Genomic DNA, 24,487 nt, shown 5'->3' with positions numbered 1-24,487 from the left:
CCCCAGCCCGGCCGGGCGGCGGGGAGCAGCGGGCAGGGGGGACGGGGGGTGTCTGCGCCCCGGGGGTGAGAGATGCGGGGCGGCTGTAGGGAGCCCAACGAGAGGCTCCAGTCCAGAGATCGAGCTCTCTCGCCCGAGCCACATGGATGCGGACATGCAGGGAGGCTGCCGGAGGTGGGAGATGCTGTTCGCCTCCGAAAAAAAAAAAAAAAACCAAAACCAAAAAACAACCCACCGCCAACCCACCCCAAACCCCACAGCCTGAACCGTGTGTCACAATGTTCTCCTTTTTTCTCTTTTAGGGGCTGGTGAGTCAGGAAAAAGCACTATTGTGAAACAAATGCGAATCCTACATGTCAATGGATTTAATTCAGAGTAAGAATTACTGACACTTTTGTGACTTGTTTTGTGTTAAATATGGGAAACAGGTTAACACACGGTAGGCTCGGCTCCCGTCCCCTGTGTTTTGGTGGCTTGACACTGCGTTTTAGGGGAGGGAGGGGAGCGAGAATAAGGGAATTACTGCTATTGTATATTTGCATTTTCTCCTTCTGGCCCCCTTTACTGTATTTTACACTGTTGCTACTGCAGCGCTTGACAGGCCCCTGTGTAGCAACAACATGGCGACTACTTTTTACATACAAGCAAATAACTAAATATTGCATCTGTCTGTAATGTAAAAATACATGTCAGGTCGTAGTCAGGATGACAGTGGCTGCTGTTTTTCCGGTATTGGGGTTAGAGTAAAACTGAAACTAATTTTGCACGTTTGTTAGAAATAATTGTTTTCTGAGGCTGCATCATTTTCCCTCTGAAGAACTCTTTGCCAGAAATTGTTATTAATCCGTAACGTTAATTTTAGGTATCTGTTGGCCTTCAACTACGTATTGTTAATTTAGAGCATGTTTACAGCATGCTGTTGAAATGAAAGAATGACTTCCAGTTCCATCAGGGGAGGCTTTGCAGATGTGGCTGTGATAGTCCGATTTAAAAAAAAAAAATATCAGGGATGAATGTGCTTTGCTTTTCATGCTATGCAAGGAAAGGGATAAGGGGAAAATCAGATTTGCCTTGCTGTACTTTTCAGTTAGCATGTTGTAATGATTGAAGAGCAGATAAACAAGCGATCAGTGAAAAAAAAAAAAATTAAATGCAACTGACCAAACTGCTTTGGAAGAAAAAATCAAAGTGTTAATATTTCTGTTTTAATGCAGAGAAAAGAAACAGAAAATACTGGATATTCGGAAAAATGTTAAAGATGCGATTGTGGTAAGAACACACTTTATACTATTCTTAAATGCTTTGGTGTACTGGAAATGATAAGGATTGTGCTCTCCAAGATTGTGCTGAGAGAAATCCCATTTTGCTGATCAGATTGGATTATCTTCTATTGATCCTGTATCCTAGATTTATCCAGATTAATGTGTTTGTTTTTGTTTTATCCAATTCTAGACTATAGTTTCAGCTATGAGCACTTTAATACCCCCAGTTCCATTGGCCAACCCAGAAAACCAATTTCGAATGGACTACATCAAGAGTATAGCTCCGCTTTCTGACTTTGACTATACACAGGTAAGAATAGAAACCACTGATTTATTCTGCTTCAAGGGGGAATGTGTTGCTTCTCTTTGATTTCCTGGAACATTGGGTTTTTTTACTTTTCGGAAGATGGTCGTGGGAAGAGCTTATGCCAGTACTACTACTAGGTTAACTTTCTTAAAATGCTGTGGTGGTTGCACCTGTTTTAGTGGTGCAAGGTTTTGTTGTTACCAATTTATTTGCTGCTGTTTGTAAATGCTGTTTCTGCATTTAGTTCTTCTCTTCAAAATTTCGGATATAATTATACATATGACCACTTCAAAAAAGACTTTGTTGAAAGCTGGTTTCCTACATGGAATTAGATGCAGGATGTCAGTCTGAGGAGTTACAGTCTATCTACAGAAAAGGATATAAAAGGAAATAAAAGGATAGAGTGGCCCCAGTGGTATTTTCCATACTTACTGCACTTCACAGTGGAAACTCACATAAACAGTGGTCAAGTAACGTGGTTTGCTTCCTTATGTGTTTATTGTAGTTGGCATGAGCAGTGGTTTACTTGTTGCCATCTTTTGATATGGAATCATTAGAAAATTAAGGATTTCTGTATAGAGGCTACTCTTTTGTAGACAAATGAGAGATACCTTTTGCTTTAACTTGCACAGGCATCTTATGTTTGATTATTTTTATCTTTTTATGTTATTATTTATAGGAACTTGCATAGAATGTTTCATGTTTTATGCATGGCATGAAAGCAAGTGCATAGACATTCTGAATATTATAAAGAATTTTATTTTTGCAGTAGCTTTAAATGATACCGAGAGCAATTTGTTATGAATACAGTAAGGACTAAAAAAATCTTCATTCATTGGCTGAAAATGATTGCGAGTTGTTCATGCTATCAATATTACCAAAGAAGCCATTTACAATAGAGTGTCTTTAGGTTATTATAGCTTCAGGGTGGAAGGGGGAGAAGGGGAAGAGTCGTTTCTTTATTATATGACTCATATTCTCTGGTGTGTGGTTTTGCCTCTGGTAAACCTACCACTTTGAAGGTTCAAGATAAAGAAAAAATATCAGACATCTTGTACAGTTAGAATTTAACACAGAATGCAGATGTTAAGAAAACGACTGCAAGGTACACCCACATATTGCATAATTGCTCAATTGGTAGATGTAAGTTGGTGAAAATGAGAAACTCTTTTTAGAAATGGAACGCGAGTTTGACATGAGATATTTGTCTTATGCAGGTACTGCAGTTCTGAGGCATTTGTTGCTCATTTTGTGTGGTGGTTTTGGGGGGTTTTTTTGCTTGCATTTTGACTCTTATACGTGTGGCTAAAATAAGTGGTGGCATATATCCTTTGCATTTCTCTACAGTACATCTGGTTTTTTTGAGTTTCTGGGATAAAAGAAAACTAGCTGCTGATTTTCTTTTTTTTTGTTTGTTTACAAAATTCTTTCTTTTTCACAGAAGCTGATTGTATCTAATCACATTTGACTCACTGTTTGGTATTTTATAGAGAGGAAAATTCTTCTTGGAGGGGAAAAAGAATAGAAACCAGTGGACTGTGAAACAAGCAATAATTCATTTCAAATCTCCATTTAAAGTCCATTTTGGTTTAAAATAAGAAAATTAATAACTGTTTTTTAATTAGTAGGATTTCTGACAATATAATCACAATATTTGAAAGAGTGTCAAATAATAACCCTAATTAAAAAAAAAAAAAAGTTCTTAGAAGCTTAAAAGAAGAAAAATCAAGTGCTGGTTTAGAAGTAAATATATTTTATGTGTCGCTTTCGCCTTTTCTCTCCTGTTCTCTGTAAAAGGTATAGTCTGGCTAAATTATTTTATTTTATTTTTGTTGGTTTAGTATGTTATTTCTCTCCAGGAAGATGTATGAGCAAGACAGATTGGGGAAAAAAAAAAAAAGTGCTATTGTGCTTCAGGGCTTGATGCTACTCCAGTTTAAGTCAATGATAACTTAAAGTAAAATTACATTTCCAGCTGAAATAACTTTTCACCCATTTAGTATTTTTGGAGAAGGATGACTATAAAAATAAGTACTTGGATAGCAATCAGTTATGCATCCTTTTCTAAGCATTACTGATTCTCTAATTAAGGCCTTCTAAGCCAGAGGAACCAATACAGTGTTTAGTAGTAGACGTTCAAGACTTGTGTTTTTCTCATCCGTACTTAAAAACAGTTGTAGAGGAAAAAATGCTGACTTAGGCAGTGCTTAGATGTCGCCTCTGGGGTAAATTTTGGCACATTCTAAAACGTGACAAAGGTTACCCTTCTTCCTTTGAATGAGGGAAGAGGCAATTTTAGGGTTTTTGACAATATGGATGGTAATGAGCTATTAAAGACATAGCCCTTAGTGTTGCAAGATTAATTACATGTGTTATTTTTTGGATTATGTTAGCCATGTAATCTTTGCCGTAAAAAGCAGTGAAGATACATTTCAAATACATCACATGCAAAATGTGGGAAAATGACTGTGCTGTATCATGAGTCTTTAAAGAGAGATCCCTGATAAAATGCAAAAACTTCACTGATGGCACAGTATGACCAACTAATTTACATATATTTGTGACATATTGGATATACTTGGATATGCATTCTTAAATTGCATGCAAATTAACTAATACGCATTTAATTATGAAAATTATCCTTTAAAATAAGTGGATTTGAAAATACCGGTTTCCTGTGGGTGAAATCATACTCTAATTGGAATTTATGACTGAAATTCCAAGAACTTGAGTAAGGATGGGATTCACATTTAGACTCAGATCTGTGTTTTGGGGTTTTGTTTGGTTGGGGTTTTTTTGGTTTTTGGTTTTTTTGGTTGTTTTACAGCTCTCTACAAAATGTAAGCAGAACATCTCAGTAGTGATGCAAATTTCAAAGCAAGCATTTTTCTCTTTGCAGCCCTTTAAACATTCCTTTAAGAGTCTGTGGAGTGCTTCCCCCGTAATAGTTTTACTTTTAAAAATTATTCTTGAATTTGGTTTAGTTACACTACCTTGATGGTTTATCTAATTGATACATATAAAAAAAAAAGTTTCTTAATTTCTTTTATAATTTTTATGTTGCCTTTCATTACTTCAATTAAGACTCTACAATTTTTACCAAAAAAAATCCTGGGTGATTAATGTGGTCTAATTCTATAAAACAGAAGATTTAAAGTTAGAGTTTTTACAAAGTTAATAAATATGAATAAGGCAAGTGTCCACTGTAGTTTCTTCCCTGAAGCTGTGAAAGGAGTAAAGATAAATTTTCATCTGATGAGTAGTTTAGGCGTTATCTTAGCTCCATATTCCAGGGTGGAAGCAGCAGAAGGGCTTTAAAACTTAAATGGAAGCACGCATGCTATATTGGAAAGGATTTTTTATTATTTTTGGCAAAGTGTTGATTGATATTTGCTAAAGTTAACAGGAATTGACCTGCGCCATTTTTAATCCTTTATTGATGGGGATTTATTTTGTCCTTTGTGAATCAGAGTGAACATATTAAGGGCATATTATGCTGGTAGCTGTGGAAAAACATGGTGTATTATGTAAGCGTGTGTTTACTCAAGTTCAGTTGTCTTTATGAAAGTATTTGAATTTTGTGGACACTACAAAGCTGCTCAGTGCATAATTCCTTTACCCTTTGTCTTCCTCAAAAATGTAGTCAAATGAAGCTGGTTTTCATAATATCTTGGATTAAGCTCATCTGATCAGTTATGTGTAGGTACGTAGCAGGTAGTCAATTAGCTACCACCAAACTATATAGTCAAATGTTTGGCTATGCAAACCAGTCACCAGTGGATGCGAGTCGTTTCCTTAATAGAGAACACGTAAATGCTTCACCCAGGTTTTGGGGAGCGGGGAAAGTTTTCAAAAGATTTGTTTTCCTTTGCTAGGAATGTTTTAGAGACAAAGTGTGTTGTTGAACCTTCATAAAACAGTGAATTGTGCAAATGTAGTCCCTTGTGCTGATTTTAGAATGTGAGTTTTAAAAATATTTTTTAAAGCTCTTTTATCAATCAGGCAAGCTCTTTAATTTAGCTCTTAAAAGTGAAATGTTAATGGCAGCATTGACAGGAAAACTGCTTTTGATTAATCTGATCTGTGGTTTGCTCTACGTTTTCAGATACTGCAGTTTGAGTTCTTAATTTTCCTCCAGATTTTCTTCTTGAATATCAGGAGTTTGTATTCTTAATGTAAAGACACATGAAAGAAAGAAAAATATTTTTGGTCAGAATTTGAAATTACATAGACTTTCATTAGGCATTGCAAATTTTTATTAGATTCAAATTCAAATGTGTTGATGCCTGGTGATGGCTGGTTTCCATGGTGAAGTAACTGGATATCTTGCTCAGGTGAAGTGTAGAAAATCTTTATCATAAATAAAAATGTAAATAAAAGACTAAAAGCATTATAAGTACAGTTCATAGGTGGTTAAACTAAACTTGCTTGGGTTGTGCGGTTAATGCTGTGACTTTAATATCCTATTTGACCACAATGTGTTTAAGTTTCCCTGTGATACGTACTTGATGTAGTGCAAAGGAGTTACAAAATAGCATCATCTTACATTTTTTGATTTTCAAATATCCGAGTGTGAAAAAATGCTCTGTTTTACATGAAAGTGTCATGAAAGAAAAGAGGGAATATGGTGAATATTGCCACTCCAATGGCTTCACTAGTTTTTTCTTTCTATCTAGATTTTTACTTCAGGGCTTCGTTTACCAAAATGAGTGGCCACAAGCTTTTATAGTTACCTGTGATCGTGATATTTAACATTACCACAATGTCAAGTCAAAACTAACTTTTGATCAAAAAATTAAGGCATTTGCCTTTTTTTTTTGTGGTCTAAGATGCACACGGGTAGTTCTTCGTTTGTTCTTATTTCACAGAAGCGGAAAGGATCTGGAAGGCCCGATAATGATTAAATTGTTTAGGTCCAACAACATTATCACTTCCCTGAATTAATAACATTTGAAAAACTAATGAAGGCGGCTGTGAGAGAAGGGCAGCTGAAAATGCTGTGAATACTAATGTAGCTGTTGGCAACTCTTTAGTCTTCACACAAAGGTTAAAATTTTCAAGAGGAATGGTATTGAAAAGTAGTGGATATTGGGGAGAAGTAGCAATTAGGTAACAGATGAAATTTCTTTGTTGTGATAGCACTTGTTTTTATGCTGTGCACTAACTGTTAATTAACAGCAGATACTGAAGATGAGCTTTTTTCATCTTAAGAGCAGTTTCTGCTGATGCCCAGCAATACCTTTCTTTCTGTATGAAATACCTGTTTGCATACAGATGTAGCGTGTGTCTGGTCTTCATTAAGTCGGCAAGCTGAGTCTCTAATATTCTGATGTTAAAGTAGTAGTTATTCAATGTTAAAGTAGAAAATTACAAACATTTCACGCATGAGATCAAGAATATACTTCAATGTTATGTGTTATTTCATTCTTATTTTCTGTGAGCATTACATTTGTTGTTGATGGATCTGTCAATCCAGCGGTACTTACAGAGATAGCAGACGTTATGTTAACTGTGTATGTAAAACTAGAACTGGGCTTATACTGCAAACAAGCGTAGGGAAATTTGGGGGAAAAAAGAAAAGAAAAAGAAAACAAAACCAAAACACACACACACACCAATAAGGCCATCACCAACCAAAAAAAACCAACAGAAAGAAAAAACATAAAAACCCAACCAAACAAAAAAAAGACAAACCCCCCAAACTTCTCAAATTGATAATACATACTGGAGCTGTAAAAGTATAAAATTCTATGTTTTTCTTTTCTTTCCTTTCTTTTAATTCTTTAATAAATACTCTGATTTTACTGAAAACACAACTAGGGCTTAAAATTGGAGTGGTTTGTGTAAAGTACAGCTCTTCTGTACGGCTCAGGATTTCTTGCTTAAAATACACGGTTTGTGTTTGAGGGGTGCTTGCTTTAGGATGAAGGACTTCCTTATGTTCAAGCATAAAAATAAAGTAAGGTCTTTGCTTTAGCGAAACACTACTCTGTTTTATAAAATTGTAACAACATATTTTTTCCTCCCCTTGTTTCAAACTCGCTGAACCACAACTGTTAACAGTTCATACCGATGATAAGTAAATAATTAAATGTGTGTCCCAGGAAAGGAGCTTGGGGATATACTTAGGCCCCCAACAATTAACAGTAGACATACTGAGATTGGGAGCCACAGGAAGTCCCATGCATAATCACAAATGATCTACAGCTAACGCGTATAAGAGATATTCAGGAAAAAATGAAAAACTATATTAATTGCTGTGTTTATTTCTACATATTCCTATCTCAATATTTTTAAGAACAGATTCAACTTTGAAATATATGTTAAAAGTTCACTTTCCCAACATATATTTGTGGGTTTTAGAATATATTTTTGTGTAGCTTACAATGTAAAGTAATGAATTTCAGTATGAAAAAACAATTACTTGAGAATGTCTTACGAACAATGCTGCTTATGAATCAAGTGCAGTGTTACATTCAATATTACATTATCACAGTAACACCAAATTAAATGTTTGCTATCTTATATTGTGAATCTGATCTCCCAGATAGTGGGGTGGTATTCACACTTTATCCAGCCTGCCTTATTTATTATCATCACACAACACAGAGACTTTCACTGTGAAACTGGAAAGATATTATCATTTATTATTACTGCTAACTAAAACTGAAATTACTTTTGTAGTTTCCAAAATTGTTGACATTTACTGATACTACTTCAAGTTTTGTACCGATGAATGCAAATTAGTTGGAGGTTTTTTGAAAGTCAAGCCAGCATCCAGTCAAATACTGTAAATTAATAATAATAAATGTCATATTTTGTCTTTTTGTGCTACAATTTTTGCCGAAAACTTCATATACTTCTATCACACTTTACAAGGATAAAAATATTTTTACATCTAAATTTGGATATTTGATTTGATGGCAAGGGGAAGACTAATAACGTGAATTATCATTTTAAGTAGGAGTGACTGATTTTCCTCACGGAACCAAAAATGTATTACAGGATTATGTATGAGCTTTAGAATATATTTTTTAATACATTATTTTTTGGTGTATATCCTGATTTTAAATTGAAGAAGGGCGAAAGCAATAGGTTAATGCTTGTGCTGTCATTATCTTTGTACTGGCCACAGGTATATGAAGCACACTGATTTATTTTAATAAAACTGTGGTTACTGGGGCTGGGGGGGGAGGAGGGGGGGCTGCTGTTTTGTATTCCTTCGCAACTCATGGCTGCTGCAAAGAGATCTTCCGAAAGCGATTCTGTGATGTGTGGGTGGCAGCCGTCCTCCTCCGTCCCAGGCAGTAGGATGCAGAAAAACAGCTGAAGGACCAGAGTTGGTCACTAGGTTGGTGCCTGATGGAGGTGTAGTAGCCTGGCCAGAATAACAAACCAATCCCTTCACGGCAGAAACAGGAAAGAAATTCTCACTTAACGTTGAATTGAAATCTCTAGAAGATTTAATTACAAATTAGTATGTAGTTTATTAAGACTTAACATACACTTAAAAACATTTGCAAGAACTTCACGTGTTTGTTCCCTCGTGTTAATCAAACTGAATTATAATGCAAGTAAATGTAAATACATGCAAAGGGTGGCCACACTCTTAATGAAGACACAATGTCCTATTAGTCCGAGGATGATGACATTTCAGACTTTTACAAGTGGCAGTTCTAGAGGAAGGTTAGTGAAATATTTAATGAATTGTCATTATTTATAAACTACATTAAAACAGATTTTCCATCACAGCCAGAGAAAAGGTAAACATAGCACAGTATGTTTCACAATTGTCCTCATTATCAATTAATTATTTTAATCTCTTAAGCCAGAGATAGCAGGTTGATGTACTGCTTTTGCCATTTCTGAGTGCTCTGTAAAAATAATGTGTTTACTAGTCAGAGAGAATCTTCTTTTGACTTCAGTGGTCATGATATCTTTTGACTTCAGTGGCCATGATAAAGAAGTACAGGTCAGCGATACATCATCGTATGCATGTGTATTGTCACTGAAGCCAGTGGAGACCTATGGAATAGAGGATATCACCTCCTCAAATAATAGTGTTGTCATTTAGAGATTCAAAGAGTTGAGTGTTCATCTGCACAACAGCCAAGAGCTGCGTCCCCTTTCTTCAGCACATGATGACTTTTCAACTTCAGTTTCTGAAACAGTATTGAGCGTTGCCAGCTTAGACCTTTGCTTATGTTTTGTCATCACCTCCATAGATTCATCCATTGCTTGTACTTATTGTCAACAGTGGATTATCTTTTTTAATGTCAATACAGTCTGCACCAACAGACAGGATATTTTGTTTGCAGAAGGTAGCAACCTGAGCTGAGGAATAGAGAGCAAGCTAAACAGTGTGAACAGAAGACTTTGCATATACCTGGCATACAATGAAGTAAATAAGTTGAAAACCAAAAAGTATTATGAACAGTCTTTTTTCCCCTGAGTATCTAAGAAGCTCTTTACGATAAATGTAAATAGGACTCTAAAGCAGATGAAAGGCAAGAACAATGCACATTTGCAGTTAACTGCTGAAAGTTTCTGTAAAATGTTTATGGTTTTGTTCTGCCACCTATTTCATTTAATTTGCTTTTCTGAAGTTAAAGGAGATTCAATTCAAACATTGTAGTCAAGTTCTAGGACCTTCTCTTTAAAAAGAGTCAGGAGGATAATGTAATTTGTACAACACGGTTTATATTGTCTTTTTCTTTGGAAACTCTTGTAGTAATTTCTTGGAACAGAGCTACCTCTGGCTGTAAGCAGGCCAGCTATCATTTGAAGCATGCAGATTATGGTTTCTTGCTTTAAATCAGTAGATTAATTTTGGTTGGTTTAAAGTGCACTCTTGTAATTAATCTACCAGTATTTGTTTTAAAAACCTATGCTGGATGTTTTGAAAGGATATTTATCCTTAGGCAAGAAGACTATTGGAATTTTTGTCTGTTATGTCGATGTTAGACATGAACTTTGCCTTTTAAATCTTTTAAAAGTAAACGTTTTGTGACACTTCTGCCGATTCATTCCATGAGTTTTCTTATTGCTGTCAGTAGGACTTAAACATATTTTAATGCAAATAATTATCCCACTGTTTTGAACTGCGAAATTGTTTAGCAAGATAAAATAGGCTAAAGATATGCAAGCCCTCTTATCTCTGTTAATTTGGTGAACATTTTTTGATCACGTCCACCCTCACTTCCATAGGATGTTAAGTGACAGAACTGTGCAGATCATTCTTTTCTTAACATACACCCACATACTTTCTTTCATAGGAGCTAAATAATATCAAATTTAAGAACTGTCAGGTAGGAAAACAAGAAAAGGCAAAGAACAGTCAAGTTAAAATAAGGGAAAGTGTATCCTCACTTCCCTCTCTACAGACAAGGAACTACCCCTTGCCTGCAGACCTGCAGCTGACCAGGAATGGCAGCAGGACCTGGTTGTCAGTCAGCTCCAGGGTGCCTTTGGCACAGGCTGTGTGCCTGGAGGAGTTCACAACCCCGGGCAAAAAGAAAAGGCAGAGGAGAAACGTAAATGGAAAAAAACCTATCCAACGAATATACAGTCCTTCTTTTTGTCACTGGATAGAGGAAGAGGTCAGGTATCTCCACTTGCTGCTGAAACCATGCCATTAATTACCAGATTCCCAGCAGGTTTCGCAGAAGAGTGAAGCTTCATGGCAGGATCTGTAGCCTTAAAAGTTTGGGTGAGAATATTCTTTCTCGCATGCGGGTGTCCTCTGACTTTAATTTCATCATCTCCTTCCTTCTCAGGACATCAGTGTTGCCTGTTCCTTTTGGTAAGAGCAGACATACTTGTTTAGGATAACATAATTTTAGTTGAACATTAAATCTTTTGGTTTTCCACCCCTGGAATTGCTAGAATTCCACCCCATTTCTAATCACTGTTGTTGTCAGATGAATTTCTCTCTAGATTTTAACAACAGCAAACTAAACATGCTAGCTAACTAACAGCAGTGGGGGTATATTATGGACCAAAAAGAGTAATTAATCAGGGAATACGTAAGACAGAAATCATAATTAAATAATAATTATACGGATTAAAAATCATGTCAGTTGAGGAAGATCGGCTCAATGTTTCTGAGAGCCAGCTATTAAATCCACAGAGGATTTTCTGCAGTAACCTTCTGTATTTTGAAGAAATAAGGGATTAAATTTGGTCTTTGGCCTTCAGTTCTATAGAGCAGATTTTGATTCTTCCCACTGATGAATGAAAGCCTGGCAAAAAGTATAATGTTCCATAAATACAGAAGTCATCCTAAACAACTGTATTCCCTAGGGTCTAATCTTGTGAAGGCTTAAACATATGGATATATGTGGACCTAAAAGCACTGCTTATGTACTGCTAGCACAGCATTCATGCAGCTGAGCTTCCGGTTATGCAGTGATATTAATATCTAAATCGCAAATGCTTTCAGTTGAGAAACAAAACAAGCGAATCAGTTCTCCCTGTTACATTTATATTTGGGAGGTCGTTGAGCACTTTTATGGATTTTCTTGGGGGTGGGAAAAGTTGTGTAGGTTAGAGATTGGCACAAAACTTGAAATAAGCAAAATCTTTTTCAGATAAGTGACAGTTCTCTGGATGCTATTAAGCTGTGAACAGTAGGTCTTTTCAATAATCACTGTGATTCATTTTCATATTGTGGTTTTTTTTAATAATAATATCTTTAAAAGGCTTGCTGAACAGTAGGCTGCACCAGCATAACTTTCTGTGCAGAAGGAAAGGTTTCACGCACAGTCTTAGATAATTTACCTTAAATTGATTTGCACAGCTCCCTTTTGGTAAGAGCAGACATACTTGTTTAGGATAACATAATTTTAGTTGAACATTAAATCTTTTGGTTTTCCACCCCTGGAATTGCTAGAATTCCACCCCATTTCTAATCACTGTTGTTGTCAGATGAATTTCTCTCTAGATTTTAACAACAGCAAACTAAACATGCTAGCTAACTAACAGCAGTGGGGGTATATTATGGACCAAAAAGAGTAATTAATCAGGGAATACGTAAGACAGAAATCATAATTAAATAATAATTATACGGATTAAAAATCATGTCAGTTGAGGAAGATCGGCTCAATGTTTCTGAGAGCCAGCTATTAAATCCACAGAGGATTTTCTGCAGTAACCTTCTGTATTTTGAAGAAATAAGGGATTAAATTTGGTCTTTGGCCTTCAGTTCTATAGAGCAGATTTTGATTCTTCCCACTGATGAATGAAAGCCTGGCAAAAAGTATAATGTTCCATAAATACAGAAGTCATCCTAAACAACTGTATTCCCTAGGGTCTAATCTTGTGAAGGCTTAAACATATGGATATATGTGGACCTAAAAGCACTGCTTATGTACTGCTAGCACAGCATTCATGCAGCTGAGCTTCCGGTTATGCAGTGATATTAATATCTAAATCGCAAATGCTTTCAGTTGAGAAACAAAACAAGCGAATCAGTTCTCCCTGTTACATTTATATTTGGGAGGTCGTTGAGCACTTTTATGGATTTTCTTGGGGGTGGGAAAAGTTGTGTAGGTTAGAGATTGGCACAAAACTTGAAATAAGCAAAATCTTTTTCAGATAAGTGACAGTTCTCTGGATGCTATTAAGCTGTGAACAGTAGGTCTTTTCAATAATCACTGTGATTCATTTTCATATTGTGGTTTTTTTTAATAATAATATCTTTAAAAGGCTTGCTGAACAGTAGGCTGCACCAGCATAACTTTCTGTGCAGAAGGAAAGGTTTCACGCACAGTCTTAGATAATTTACCTTAAATTGATTTGCACAGCTCAATAAAATCATAAAAAAGCTGTAGCAGCTCAGATCACGGGTTCATTTAGCACCAAATCTCATCTCTGACCATGGCTGATAATGAAACTGCAAAAAGAGTTTTTAGAATGGGGCAAGCACATAGTAATGTTTCCCACATTGATTGTTCTCGTCTCTACAGTTCATGGCTGAGGTATTTTTTGACTTGGAGTGGTGTTTCTGTATTTAATAACTTCAGTGGATTTTTCTTCCAGGAATTTTTTTTTTTTTTCTCTCTCCAACCTGTGTGAACTTTCAGTTATGGCAGTGAGCTCTGCAGTTTAAATATGTATTGTATGAGGAAGTACCACTTGATTGATTTTTCTTCCTCCCCCTACCTCCCTCCAAGTCTGATACCCACTGGTCTTCCCTGGTTTATCTATTAGAAATATTTCATCTTTTCCACATAGCCCTTCTCATTGCATATCATATCCCTCCAAATATTTATCTTTCCACTTAAAGAGTCTATTTAACTGGTTCTCTCACAGGGCTTGTTCCACATCTATGCTCTTTCTTGTTGCCCTACCATATATCTTCCAGTTTTACTAGACCCTGTTTGCAATGAGAGATGAGAACTGCATGCAATATTCAATGTGTGCATTGTGGATTTATACAGTAACATTATCTTTTCTTTTTCTAATAATTCCTAACATAATTTGGTTTTTTTTGGACATTGAGTTGATATCTTTAAACAATTACAGTAGGTTGTTTTATAATTCCGAAAGAACTTGAACAAGAGGAATGTTTGTGAAGGTCTCTCTACCAACTTTAGCAGAACCCAAAGGGTGCTATTAATGACAATTATCCTTATTCTTCTCTGGTATTTTCAGATCTGTCATACATTTTGACTAGTTTGTTCAAAAAAATCCATTGCATTCAATTTTTTGTTCTTTCATGTGTAATGACATGTCTTCTCATTTGCTATGCTGCCATGTATCCGTTATGAAAAAGCATTTTTTTAAATTATCTACCATGACTAATATTTTCTTCTGTGCAGAAGGAGAACACACTTCATTTTTGTTCTTAAAATGGAAAAGAAATTGGTCTTCAGCCTGATTTTGGAGAGGCAATGTTTACAGTACCACGAAGGACATTTGTGCTTTCAGATCTGCTCATCATTCCTTAATCATTCGTTACAGTTTGCCTGATTTAGCAGAAAAGAAGACCATTGTTTGGAACCCTTCTCATTAGAGAAATAAAATGTTTAAAAATACCAATGCTACTTTTTTTTTTTTTTTTTGCAGTTCCTAATGCTGTGTGTCATTGAGAGAAAATGTTTTGAACTTTTTGATCCCCCTTGGGGAAACGCTGCAAGTAGCAGAATTTTGTTATTTTTATGTCAATTTAGGTCTTACATGATTCAGCACTTGTGGTTTATGGGAAAAAGAGCTGTAGATTATGATTAAAGGAGCAAAAATAGTAAGGAGTGGCTACTAGAGAAGGCATCTTATTACTGTTAGAATATTTTCTGGATTGGCTTTTCTTCATTTTTAAGCCTCTACCTCTGTTCCTCCTATTTTCTCTATCAGTTGTGACTAGTGCACTTCAAAGAGAGGAGTTGAGTTCTGTTTCACTTTTCAGCTTTATTAACAGTACAAAGAATTAAGAAGTACTTGCTGAAGGATCTTGATAATACTAAATCTGTACATTTAGGTCTGTCAAACATGGTTGTCTCCAACAGGCCGACCGGTTATCCCCTTCTGGCAGCCTCTCAGGAATTAACAGAAAGTCTCTAGGGAAGGGAATGGAAGAGGATACAGGATGCAAAAAAACCTGCTTGTAGTGCAGGAAAAAAAATCTTTGTTGTAGTAATGGACCACCAACTACCAGTTAACTCATTCTGGGACGTATTATCAAGGCTGTTGAGCAAAAAGACATGAAGTGATTATGCTATTCTGTTAGGCACTAGTGAGTCCTCAGCTTCAGTCTTGTGTCTTGTTTTGAGAATGGAACTTAAAAAAAAAAAAAAGATACACAAATGGAGTCCAGAGGAGAGTTATCAAGAGTAAGAGGAGACGAAGAAAACTGGGTATGTTTACTCTTGAAAAGAGAACACTCCAAGTTGAAGGGGAAAGGGAGCCAAACAAAATTTTTAGTATTTAAAAATCTGTAATTACATATTCTCGTGCCTGTCTTTTCAGAGGGAGGAAATGAACTGGAGGAGAGGAAAAAATTAGTCTCTTCTGTGTTGTATGGTAGTCCTCATGTTCAGGATGTTCTACAACAGCGAGTTTAAGGATTACAATCGCGCAAATACACTGAAATACGACTTCCCAGCTTCAAGCATTTAAGGCTATATTTTCAGTGTCATGAATCACCTCATGCTCAAGTTAAAAACTTCTGAAAATCTGGAAAGCTTTGGAAGATGCGAGGTCCTGCCAGTTGGTGTTTCACATTTGCCACTCATTTCTGTTCATGAAGGTCCTGTGGGCATGTTGATTGAAAGCACCTGGGACTTCTTTTCCAAGATTAAAGCTTCTGTAAAATCTAGAGACTTCATTAGTTACCTACCTGACTTGTCATGGCCTTGTTGTGTAAACAGATGTGATAATTTCTCTTAAAATAGTGCACATTCTTCCAGGGTGTTATTCAGACAATGTAGCAGACTATAATATAGAGTATGCAAAACCATCTTGTGCTTCCCCGTATTGATTGTTTTAAATCTAAATTCTGGCAAGATGCAGGTGATTCTGTTCTTCTGGTGGAGAATTATCCACATCTCCTCATCAGACAGGGCCTAAAATCTTCTCTCCTAAAAGCAGAAAAAAAAAGGCTGGGGGGAGTAACGCTGTCAAGAGTATTATCTCTAAAGGCTCAAAGGAGCAAAGAGCATGCCTTCAGGTACTTTCAATTAAAAGCAGCAAGCAGGAGTTTTTGTTTTCATACCTGTGTGCACTGGCATACATATATGTATTTATGTATAAGACTTTTCCTATTTCTGTACAAGGTTCTATTCTGTTCAAGAACTAGGACATCTGGTGGCTAACAGTAGGGTGAAAAATGCAGTCCATCGGCTGTTAGCTGTAGGCCCTCAAGCACGTGGAAATGAAAAGAGGATTTGGAGAGTAAAACAAGTTTAGCTCAGGTTTGTGGCATTAAAGGGAAAGTTCTCCAGGTGAAGGGTGGCAGGTGAGTAACTTCGAAGTGTTGGTGACAGCTCCTGGCTGTCATAGCAAGGAAGTATATTTGTGAGTCCTATGGCAAGTGCCACCAATTGGCGGCCTACAGGCTTTTTGGAGATGTGTGTTTGTGTTCGTAAGAGGGGCTTGAGAGGAGAGTTATGGCAAAGCTAATGATTTTGCTAGTGAGAGGTTTAAAGAACTATGGACATAAATCATAGGAAATTAGTTTTTATTGCTCATGATAGCAAATTCTGTACAAAGAAGCAGCAAATCCCATTTCGTTTTCCCATTAGGGATGGTCCCTACTTTTCTGATAGAGTGGATTTAACGGGAAATAATGCTGAAATGCCTCTTGCAATGTTGTTGACTTAAAGGGTGGTCAGATTGAAAGGCACAGCTTTCTTGTTCTTTAGTTCTGTAATCATTAGGAGTGGTGCACTTCCTATTAGGTATAGTCAAATATCACGCTAATGCCATTCCTGATCCATGGTTACATGATAGATATGAACATACCTAAATTTTAGGGGTTTGAATCCTGTGGGATATACAGAGATAAAAAGTATGCAGTAAATCAAAGTTTTTATTTCCTTTTTCCCTTCCTGAAATACAAACACACATACGTGCGCGCACACACACACACAAAATAATTGCAAATAGTATAATTAGGTGGTTATGTTTTTTGTAAAAACATATTGCTTTGCATGCTTCCAGACACTAAGAGGGAAACTTAAAACAAACTGTTTATTGATCAGTTTATGAAGAGTTGCTCTATGGTCTTTGAGGATGCGATCAGGAGAAAATCCTGACTCTGACAGTCAGCTTGACTGCTGGGGGAATTCCAGGCATTTGCTTCTAGCAAGAGAGCTCGTTTGCTCTGAGCATTCTTTGTTGCTGTACTTATGGACTGGCTGAGTTGGGTCAGTGCATAGAATTTCTGGGCAGGTTTTTTCACTGTTCTTAAGGGTGGGTTCTTGTTGGGATCTGATGAGGGGGTTTCAAAACTTTACTAGCCAACTGGCATTCTAATTCACTTCCTTCGTTGAGATGCTTATGCACATATGATACTGTGTTCTTCTCCCTACATGAAATATTTTTCTCCCTAGGTTTTATATTTTAAGCCAAGTCATCAGCCTTTGAATCTCTTTTCTGCCCTGCGAATGCATGCTAAGGAGTGCTTACTGTATCGTTTCATGTGCATTTGTTCCAGCAGCGCTGCCAGGCTAAGCCGTGGTCCTCTTCTTCCTCCAGCCCTCCCCCGTCACTATCCACTCCGCTTTCCCATTTTTATGCCTGCACTGTGCCCTCAGCTGTGTCCTGGTAAAGCTGTTTGTTTGGCCGGACCAAATGAGGTGAAGGGAGAGGTTATTTTTAGTGCGGATCATTTCCGTGGTTTTAGCTGAGGGCGGGTGACACAAAATGGGGAAGAAGAAAGCGGAGATGGGAACAAGCGGTAGGACATAATGGGAAGGTGATGACTGTCTAAACAAGCAGGCTTACTTCCTCTCTCCACCTCTGTAGCTACGATCACAGATTGTAGTCAAACCAAAAGCCACTGGAAATCTGTGTGCAGTGTGTTGGTTTTCTGCTTCTGATGTGAAGCCTGACATTTCTTGCAGAGGTCAGGTGCTATAAGAACAGGTCTGTCTTGCTCACCCTTGCCCTTTTGGCTAAGTAAACACAGCTATGTTCACTGCTGTTATTCCTAAACTTAACTTTGTGGGCTAGAGCTTTAAGGCTTAGCGTGATGCATTTCAAAAGACAAAGACTCACATGAACTCTAGTATACAAAAGACTTCCTAGCTGTGTGGGTCTCATGTAACAAGAATTCTTCTCTCTCAGCTTTGTTGTGTAACTGCAAGCCACTTCCGCTCTATTACTGTATTATCTTTACTGTAAACATGATAGATAGGTATGCAAAAATCCCATGAGCGGTCATTTAGCCACAAAAGACATAGCAGAGGAGGGTACCTATAGGTATATATATTTAAATCTTGTTTACATGTTCCCATGGTATTGGATGAGCGAGGGTAATAGTGTTCCTGTGGATGTAAAGTAAGAATGGAGCATTGTTCTAGTGCGTGCCGTGTTAGCGACAGTATGTAGAATTGAAGCTATTTTATAAAGTTTGCATAGCCTTCGGGGGAAACGGGACGAGTTTGCAGAACAGAAGTCAACTGATGGCTCCTGAGTATATAGAAACCTTGTTTGGCTCAAGTTCTTCAGAAGTCATGGAAGACTGTCTGGGGAGAAGTATGCTTATATTTGCTTGTCTGGTTCTTGCCCGTCTCTTGTTGGGCATCTACTGTTGGAAAAAGACCTGGTGGAACCCTGTAGAAGCCTTCTTAATTTCAGGTTTAAGAAAGCATTTCCAGAAGGGATTACTTTCCAGCATGTCGCAATCAGCACTACGCTGATTCATTTTTAAACAGATTAATTAAAAAGAAAAAATGAATCATAGCTGTTGTTCAGGTGAAAGTTTTACCTCGTGAGCCGGTAAGGTTCCCCTATTAGCCATTATTTAATTTTTCCAGTTGCGCCGTAACACGTGAGAGAGCATGTTACCCTTCTTGCCATAACGCATGATGGTTTCCTTTCTGTAAGCTAGGGGAGGCTTCTACAAAAAGGGAATCATCAGCCCATTTCTATCAGCCTGTCCTTGTATAAGCTGCTGTTTGATAATATGAGAGAGCCTATGGCTGGATAGAGGGGAAATTGCTCTCAATAGGAGTTTCAAAAACTGTGAGGCCATTTTACGCATACTCAGCAGTGAAACTCCTGAAGTTTCTCATGCTATGAGGTCCTACTGGAGAGGCACGCTTGTGTCTAATGTACACATTTAAAAAGCCTAAGGGTCAATTCAGAATTCAGCAAAGCTAAATTGTGTTGTTTAGGAGATGAATCGAGAGCAAATACGATATGCTGTAATGTTCTGTCTTCATAAAGTCCAGTGAAGCTTTTCAGTTGAACTTTTCAACTCCTGCTAAAAATGTTAAATACGACCTCTAGTATCTGCGCCTGTATTAGCTCAAGCATTAAATGATTTCATATCTTTTCTCATGGAGGAAAAAAGGAGAGGAAGAAATAAAGCCTCCTTCTTGCATTTCAACCTGGATTTATCTAACCTGAAAGAATGGAAAGAGAATATATCCGTCTTTACAGAAAAGCAGACACCACCTTAGCAGGATGCTTGACTAATGAGTACTGTGTGGAGGCAAGCTGAACCCTTCTCTGCTTCTAGCAGTATTTGTAATTTGTTTTAAATTGTATTACTGCCATTCTTTACTTCAGTTTCCATGTTCACTTCTCTATAATCTGAATGCTCTGTTATCACAAGGAAAACATCCCAGTGATGTTTCCTGAGCATGTAAAGAGACACAGGGAAAGGAAGTTAATTTTTTTTATTTTATTACGTGAAGTATAATATTGGCATAAGCATGTTTGTCACCGGGTTTGTTAAAAAATAAAGTAAAATCCAAGCATCTTCAAAGTGGAATAAAATTACTCTCCATCTGTGTCCAACAAATTATCTCAAATATAAATATACAAAAATGTGTTCAAAATTGCTGCAATGATATATCAATAGGAGCCAATATTGTTACTTTATTCTTCAAAATAAGTATCGAAAAAAAGAAGAATTTGCATTTAACTCAAAATGAAAGGTTTAATTTAAGCAGGTTTTGTTATGATTTTTATTTTTCAAGATCACAATAAGTTTTCAAGAGGGTTTGCAAAGTGATAGATAGATAGATAGATAGACAGACAGATAGAAAAGGTGATTTAAACCAGCCAATTTAGGATTAACCTCTGCAGCCTGAAAATTAACAGCTTTGGTGCATTGGAGAGCTTATCTGCCTTAAACTTGTGACTCTTCACTCTACAAGCAAAGAATTTTCAAGGGAAGTAACATAACTCTTTGCATCAATTGCAAAAAAGCATAGTATTTGTTTAATGGATTTATTCTGATTTACCAAGATCTTTAGAACTTATGTGCATGTGTGAAGTGTTGACTGCAAAAATAGTATTTGACTAGTACAGCAAAAGTCTAGTAACACCTGAGTATTGAACCAGTTTTTGAGATGTTGCTTATTGTAGTGCTTACTGTATTTATAAGGTCATTTATTGTCTGAAAGAAGTAGCAAAAATTCCAGTATCAATATCTGTGTAACCACAAGAATTATGTACCTTTTTTTTTTCCTGGATACACATAATCAGCACTGCACACTTGAATAATTCATCAGAATATTTCCTTCTTTATTAGTCTTTTTCACTGCATCAGCAAGACTTTCCTTCCCTGCTTTCCCAACTCTCTGTGGGTGTGGTAGATCCTCAATTCTCCTATCTAGGGACACCTGCCATGGGATGCTCGGGGCAAAGGAAAGGGGCTGCTTAGGAAGTTGCCCCGCTATCTCCCTTGGTTTCCTCCTCTTTCCTCCCTGTCCTTGACTTGTCCTTTCCTTCCTTGGTGGGACCTGGGCAGGAGACTTCCCCAAAGGTGTCTTCTCAGCAGTAGGCCTCTCGGGTATGGCTTGGCTGGTTCTGCTTCACGCCACCTGGGGAGACATCACGAGAGGCTGAGTTATATTTTTACCTGACACAAGCTCTCTGATGTGAAAAATGAACTTTTGCCCAGCACGTATGTGATGCTGTCCTGTTGAATTGTTTTCTGTTTAAAGTACATATTTCTCAGTGGGGAACATTTTTAGCTAATCAAAAAACACTGAATAATACACTTGAATAAAAGGAAGCATGTTGATAATACAAACTGTATGTCAGGTAGTATGCCTAACATCTGTATTTTAAAGCTGACTATATAAAGTAAGAACAAATTAGCAATGCTTCTGAAAACTCCTTTGTACAGATTATGTGAAAGCAAATATCTTAGAGAACACATTCACTAAAAACTAGGGATTTTGATTAATCCTTTAAAGCATTTAAATGTAGCTTTAAACTCATGTGTGCAGTCTGGGCTGTAAAGCTTTTAGTGTCTTCCTATAAGGTTGAGATTTAATGAAAGGTCAGTGTCACACACATTTCCACAACACATAGTAAAACCCTGGAATGAAATGAGCCTCACTTGAACATTTGATTAGACAAGATAATGTATTTCCCCCTGGAGTAGTTTGTTATTCAAAACAAGCTCTTTAGGGAAGGAAGTTCACATCAGTTGGTAACTGTTCCTGTGGATACCAAAGAACTTTGTACAGTACACACTACAGTAAATTGCACTGCAGGTCATTTAGGAGTTGGAGGCACGGCCTGTGTCTATGTAAAAGTATCAAAAGGTATAAAAAAAAATAATGAAGAGCTTAATAGCAGACAAACAGCAGGCAGTTATACTAGAAAAAAAAAAAAATCACCCAAATTTACAGAGCCAGTCATGCTTTTAGTTAGTTAATAATTATGCTTTTCTAGGAACTGAATTTTAGAAATGCTGTTTTGCACCTTATGTGTCAAAACACTAAAAAAAGTTTAGTATGAACTGATGTAGTATGGAACTGAATAACTTCTGGCAGTTGTAGATTTCAAAATTATTAGCTGTTCCATTCTGTAGATTAGACAGCTCTTTTTTTTTTTTTGTCATTGCCCTACTTTGACCCTTTTGGTCTTCACTAGCCACGGATCTACAGACCATGTTCAGTAGGATTCAGCTAAATTTTAACTTCTGGCTATTTTTGGTTATCTGTATGAACTGACTTTTGAGGGTAAGCTGGAAATGAATGTTGTATTCTGGACTTCTGAAATGAGCGCTCTCTAAAACAAAGACTTGTTTTCATGGGATGGGAACATTCCCTCAAGTTAATAAATGTTTGCTGCCATGGAAGCAGTTTTAAAACGCTTTACAGTGTAGCAGTAAGTCTAGTATACCTCTGGTGGGTACTTTGGTTTAGAAATCCAATTTAAATCTAATTTTGACTTTATCTTGGGCTGCCATGTTGTTTATGTCTTTGATTACAGAAGTCTCTGTTAAACCAGCCCAAAGAGTTACTGTGTTCTGAGTTTGCTGAAGCTGCTAACTAAGCTGTGGTTTGTATCTTAAATTTGTTATATGGAATTTTTATGACGACAGTCAAAGAGTTCTGCAAGTGCTACATCGTACATATTATCTAATATCATTACAATATATAACATTAAAGAGTCACTCAATATAACTGTATATCAATATCATACAAAAGAGCTAACATAGTTTTATACTGCTACCCTTGGTACATAGTACTAGCATTTGAGCTATAGTTTGATTCAGTAGATAATCCCCAATTGGAAAAAGAGGCATATTTTGGCAGTCAGCACTGATCTCTCTTGCCATTCCAGCAAGTAACTTAATCTTGTTTCCTCTGTTCCTTCTCCTACCTTTCTATTTAGCTAAAGCAAAATGGGGGATATGCCCAGCATAATATGCTTTTGGATCTTCACCAGGATCTCTAAGTGTTGTCAGTCCTGTAAAGTGTGATTTGTTCCATAAGTAATGGAGCTAATCAATTCTGTTTGCCTGTGGATGTACTGTAGATGCCCAGCCCACTTCTCCGGTGACGATAAATAACCAGTTTTTCCTTTTGGTCTCATATTGCTTGATTTTCCTCAAAGTAGTCCCAGTCCCCTTCCAGCTGGGCAGGAGGCAGTGCGTGTCGGGGCACCTTTTGGTGAATAAGTGCTGACTGGCTGGTCAGACCACACATATCGCTCGGCAGCTAATCCAGCAAAAAAAGGTAACTTGTTAAGATCATGCTAAAACTTTCCTTCCATAAGGAGATATTGAACCAACTCCTTCCTCCAGCCAGCGATGTTCTTTGAGTCCTCTGCCTTTTTGTTGCATTTGGTTGGAACTGGTAGAAGGCATGGTTGGTTGTCAGACAGATGATAAGAAGTCTTCCTTTCCTTAGGAAACCAAGCTAAAGAGACAGCACACGTTGCAGTAGGGTTTGAACAGTTTAATAAGTGAGGCTACAACTGAAATTTAAATGTAATGTTTATATGTTATCCTCATTGCTCACATTTTCTGCTTATGGCTGCGGATATCCTTTCTCCTTGGATACAGTATATGATTTAAGAACCAGAGAGTGCTGCATAATATTTTTCCTTCTCAAGGAGAATGGGGGATCGACTGCTCATAAAAAGTTAAAAGGAATGAATTTTTGTAAACTAGGAGGTGGGATGATGGACCCAGGTGCAGGCTCTCTAGTGCAACATTGCCCCGGAGTATTGCTACCTGAGCTTGTCTTGGCTAGATGTACAGTGTCTTCTGAATAGTTTTTTCTATAAAAGTGGATCTTGTGTCATCTTTGTTAGTGTAATCTCTCTTTTCAACAACTTGTAAGATGTTTGTATCTATTAGCTATGCTTTCATTTCACTTCTTTCATTATTTCCTTTTTTTTTGTGTGTGGACTTTTCTGCCAGCCTGCTTCAGTCAAACATAACACACCTTGATTTTTGTACTTCTAAATATGCATAGTGTGCAATATGGATTTTCAGAAGTATATGCAAATTCAAATTTTACGTGGCTAATTTGAGGGGTAATAGTTTATAAAAATAGTTTATAACTATTTTTTAGCCCAAGAAGATAATTCCCAGTATCTGTGGAAGAAGATATTTTGTAGCCTGTACCTTATCCAAAGATCCTGTCTTATAACTGCAGTATCTTCAACATGAAGAATATGATTTGCTGGAGAACAGCATATAGTTTGTGGCTGGTGTGTAGTATCAGCAGTGCCAGTGAGATTTAGAGTGACTGCCTTTATTCTAAGGTCTCATCAATAGTAAACCACCTTTAGAATACAGTCACTAAAGAATAACTTTCAAGATAGAAAAACTGCAGCATTCTTACCTGGGTTTACAAATTAATGAATTACTGCATTTTAATTGGATATCTCTTTCAAACATGTATCAAAAAGTGGAAGGATGTAGAACCTATAGCAACTTACATTACATTTCCAGGTTTATGATTTTAACTACATATCATTAAGTCCAAAATAAGAT

The 24,487-nt window shown here is 37.0% G+C and overlaps 1 protein-coding gene across 1 annotated transcript in view; it reads left to right on the top strand.

Annotated features, from left to right (window-relative positions):
- Positions 1-24,487, top strand: part of GNAL (guanine nucleotide binding protein (G protein), alpha activating activity polypeptide, olfactory type) — a 202,782-nt gene that overhangs the window by 74,191 nt on the left and 104,104 nt on the right. The window contains exons 2-4 of the mRNA XM_014938522.1: positions 303-375; positions 1,215-1,269; positions 1,453-1,572. Of these exons, the coding sequence (XP_014794008.1) occupies positions 303-375; positions 1,215-1,269; positions 1,453-1,572 (248 nt within the window). The remainder of the gene's footprint in view (positions 1-302; positions 376-1,214; positions 1,270-1,452; positions 1,573-24,487) is intronic.

Source organism: Calidris pugnax, unplaced genomic scaffold (genome assembly GCF_001431845.1).
Source record: "Calidris pugnax isolate Ruff unplaced genomic scaffold, ASM143184v1 scaffold13, whole genome shotgun sequence".
Taxonomy (NCBI): domain Eukaryota; kingdom Metazoa; phylum Chordata; class Aves; order Charadriiformes; family Scolopacidae; genus Calidris; species Calidris pugnax.
Note: the sequence above shows the minus strand (reverse complement) of the source record. Positions and strands in the feature narration are given on the sequence as shown.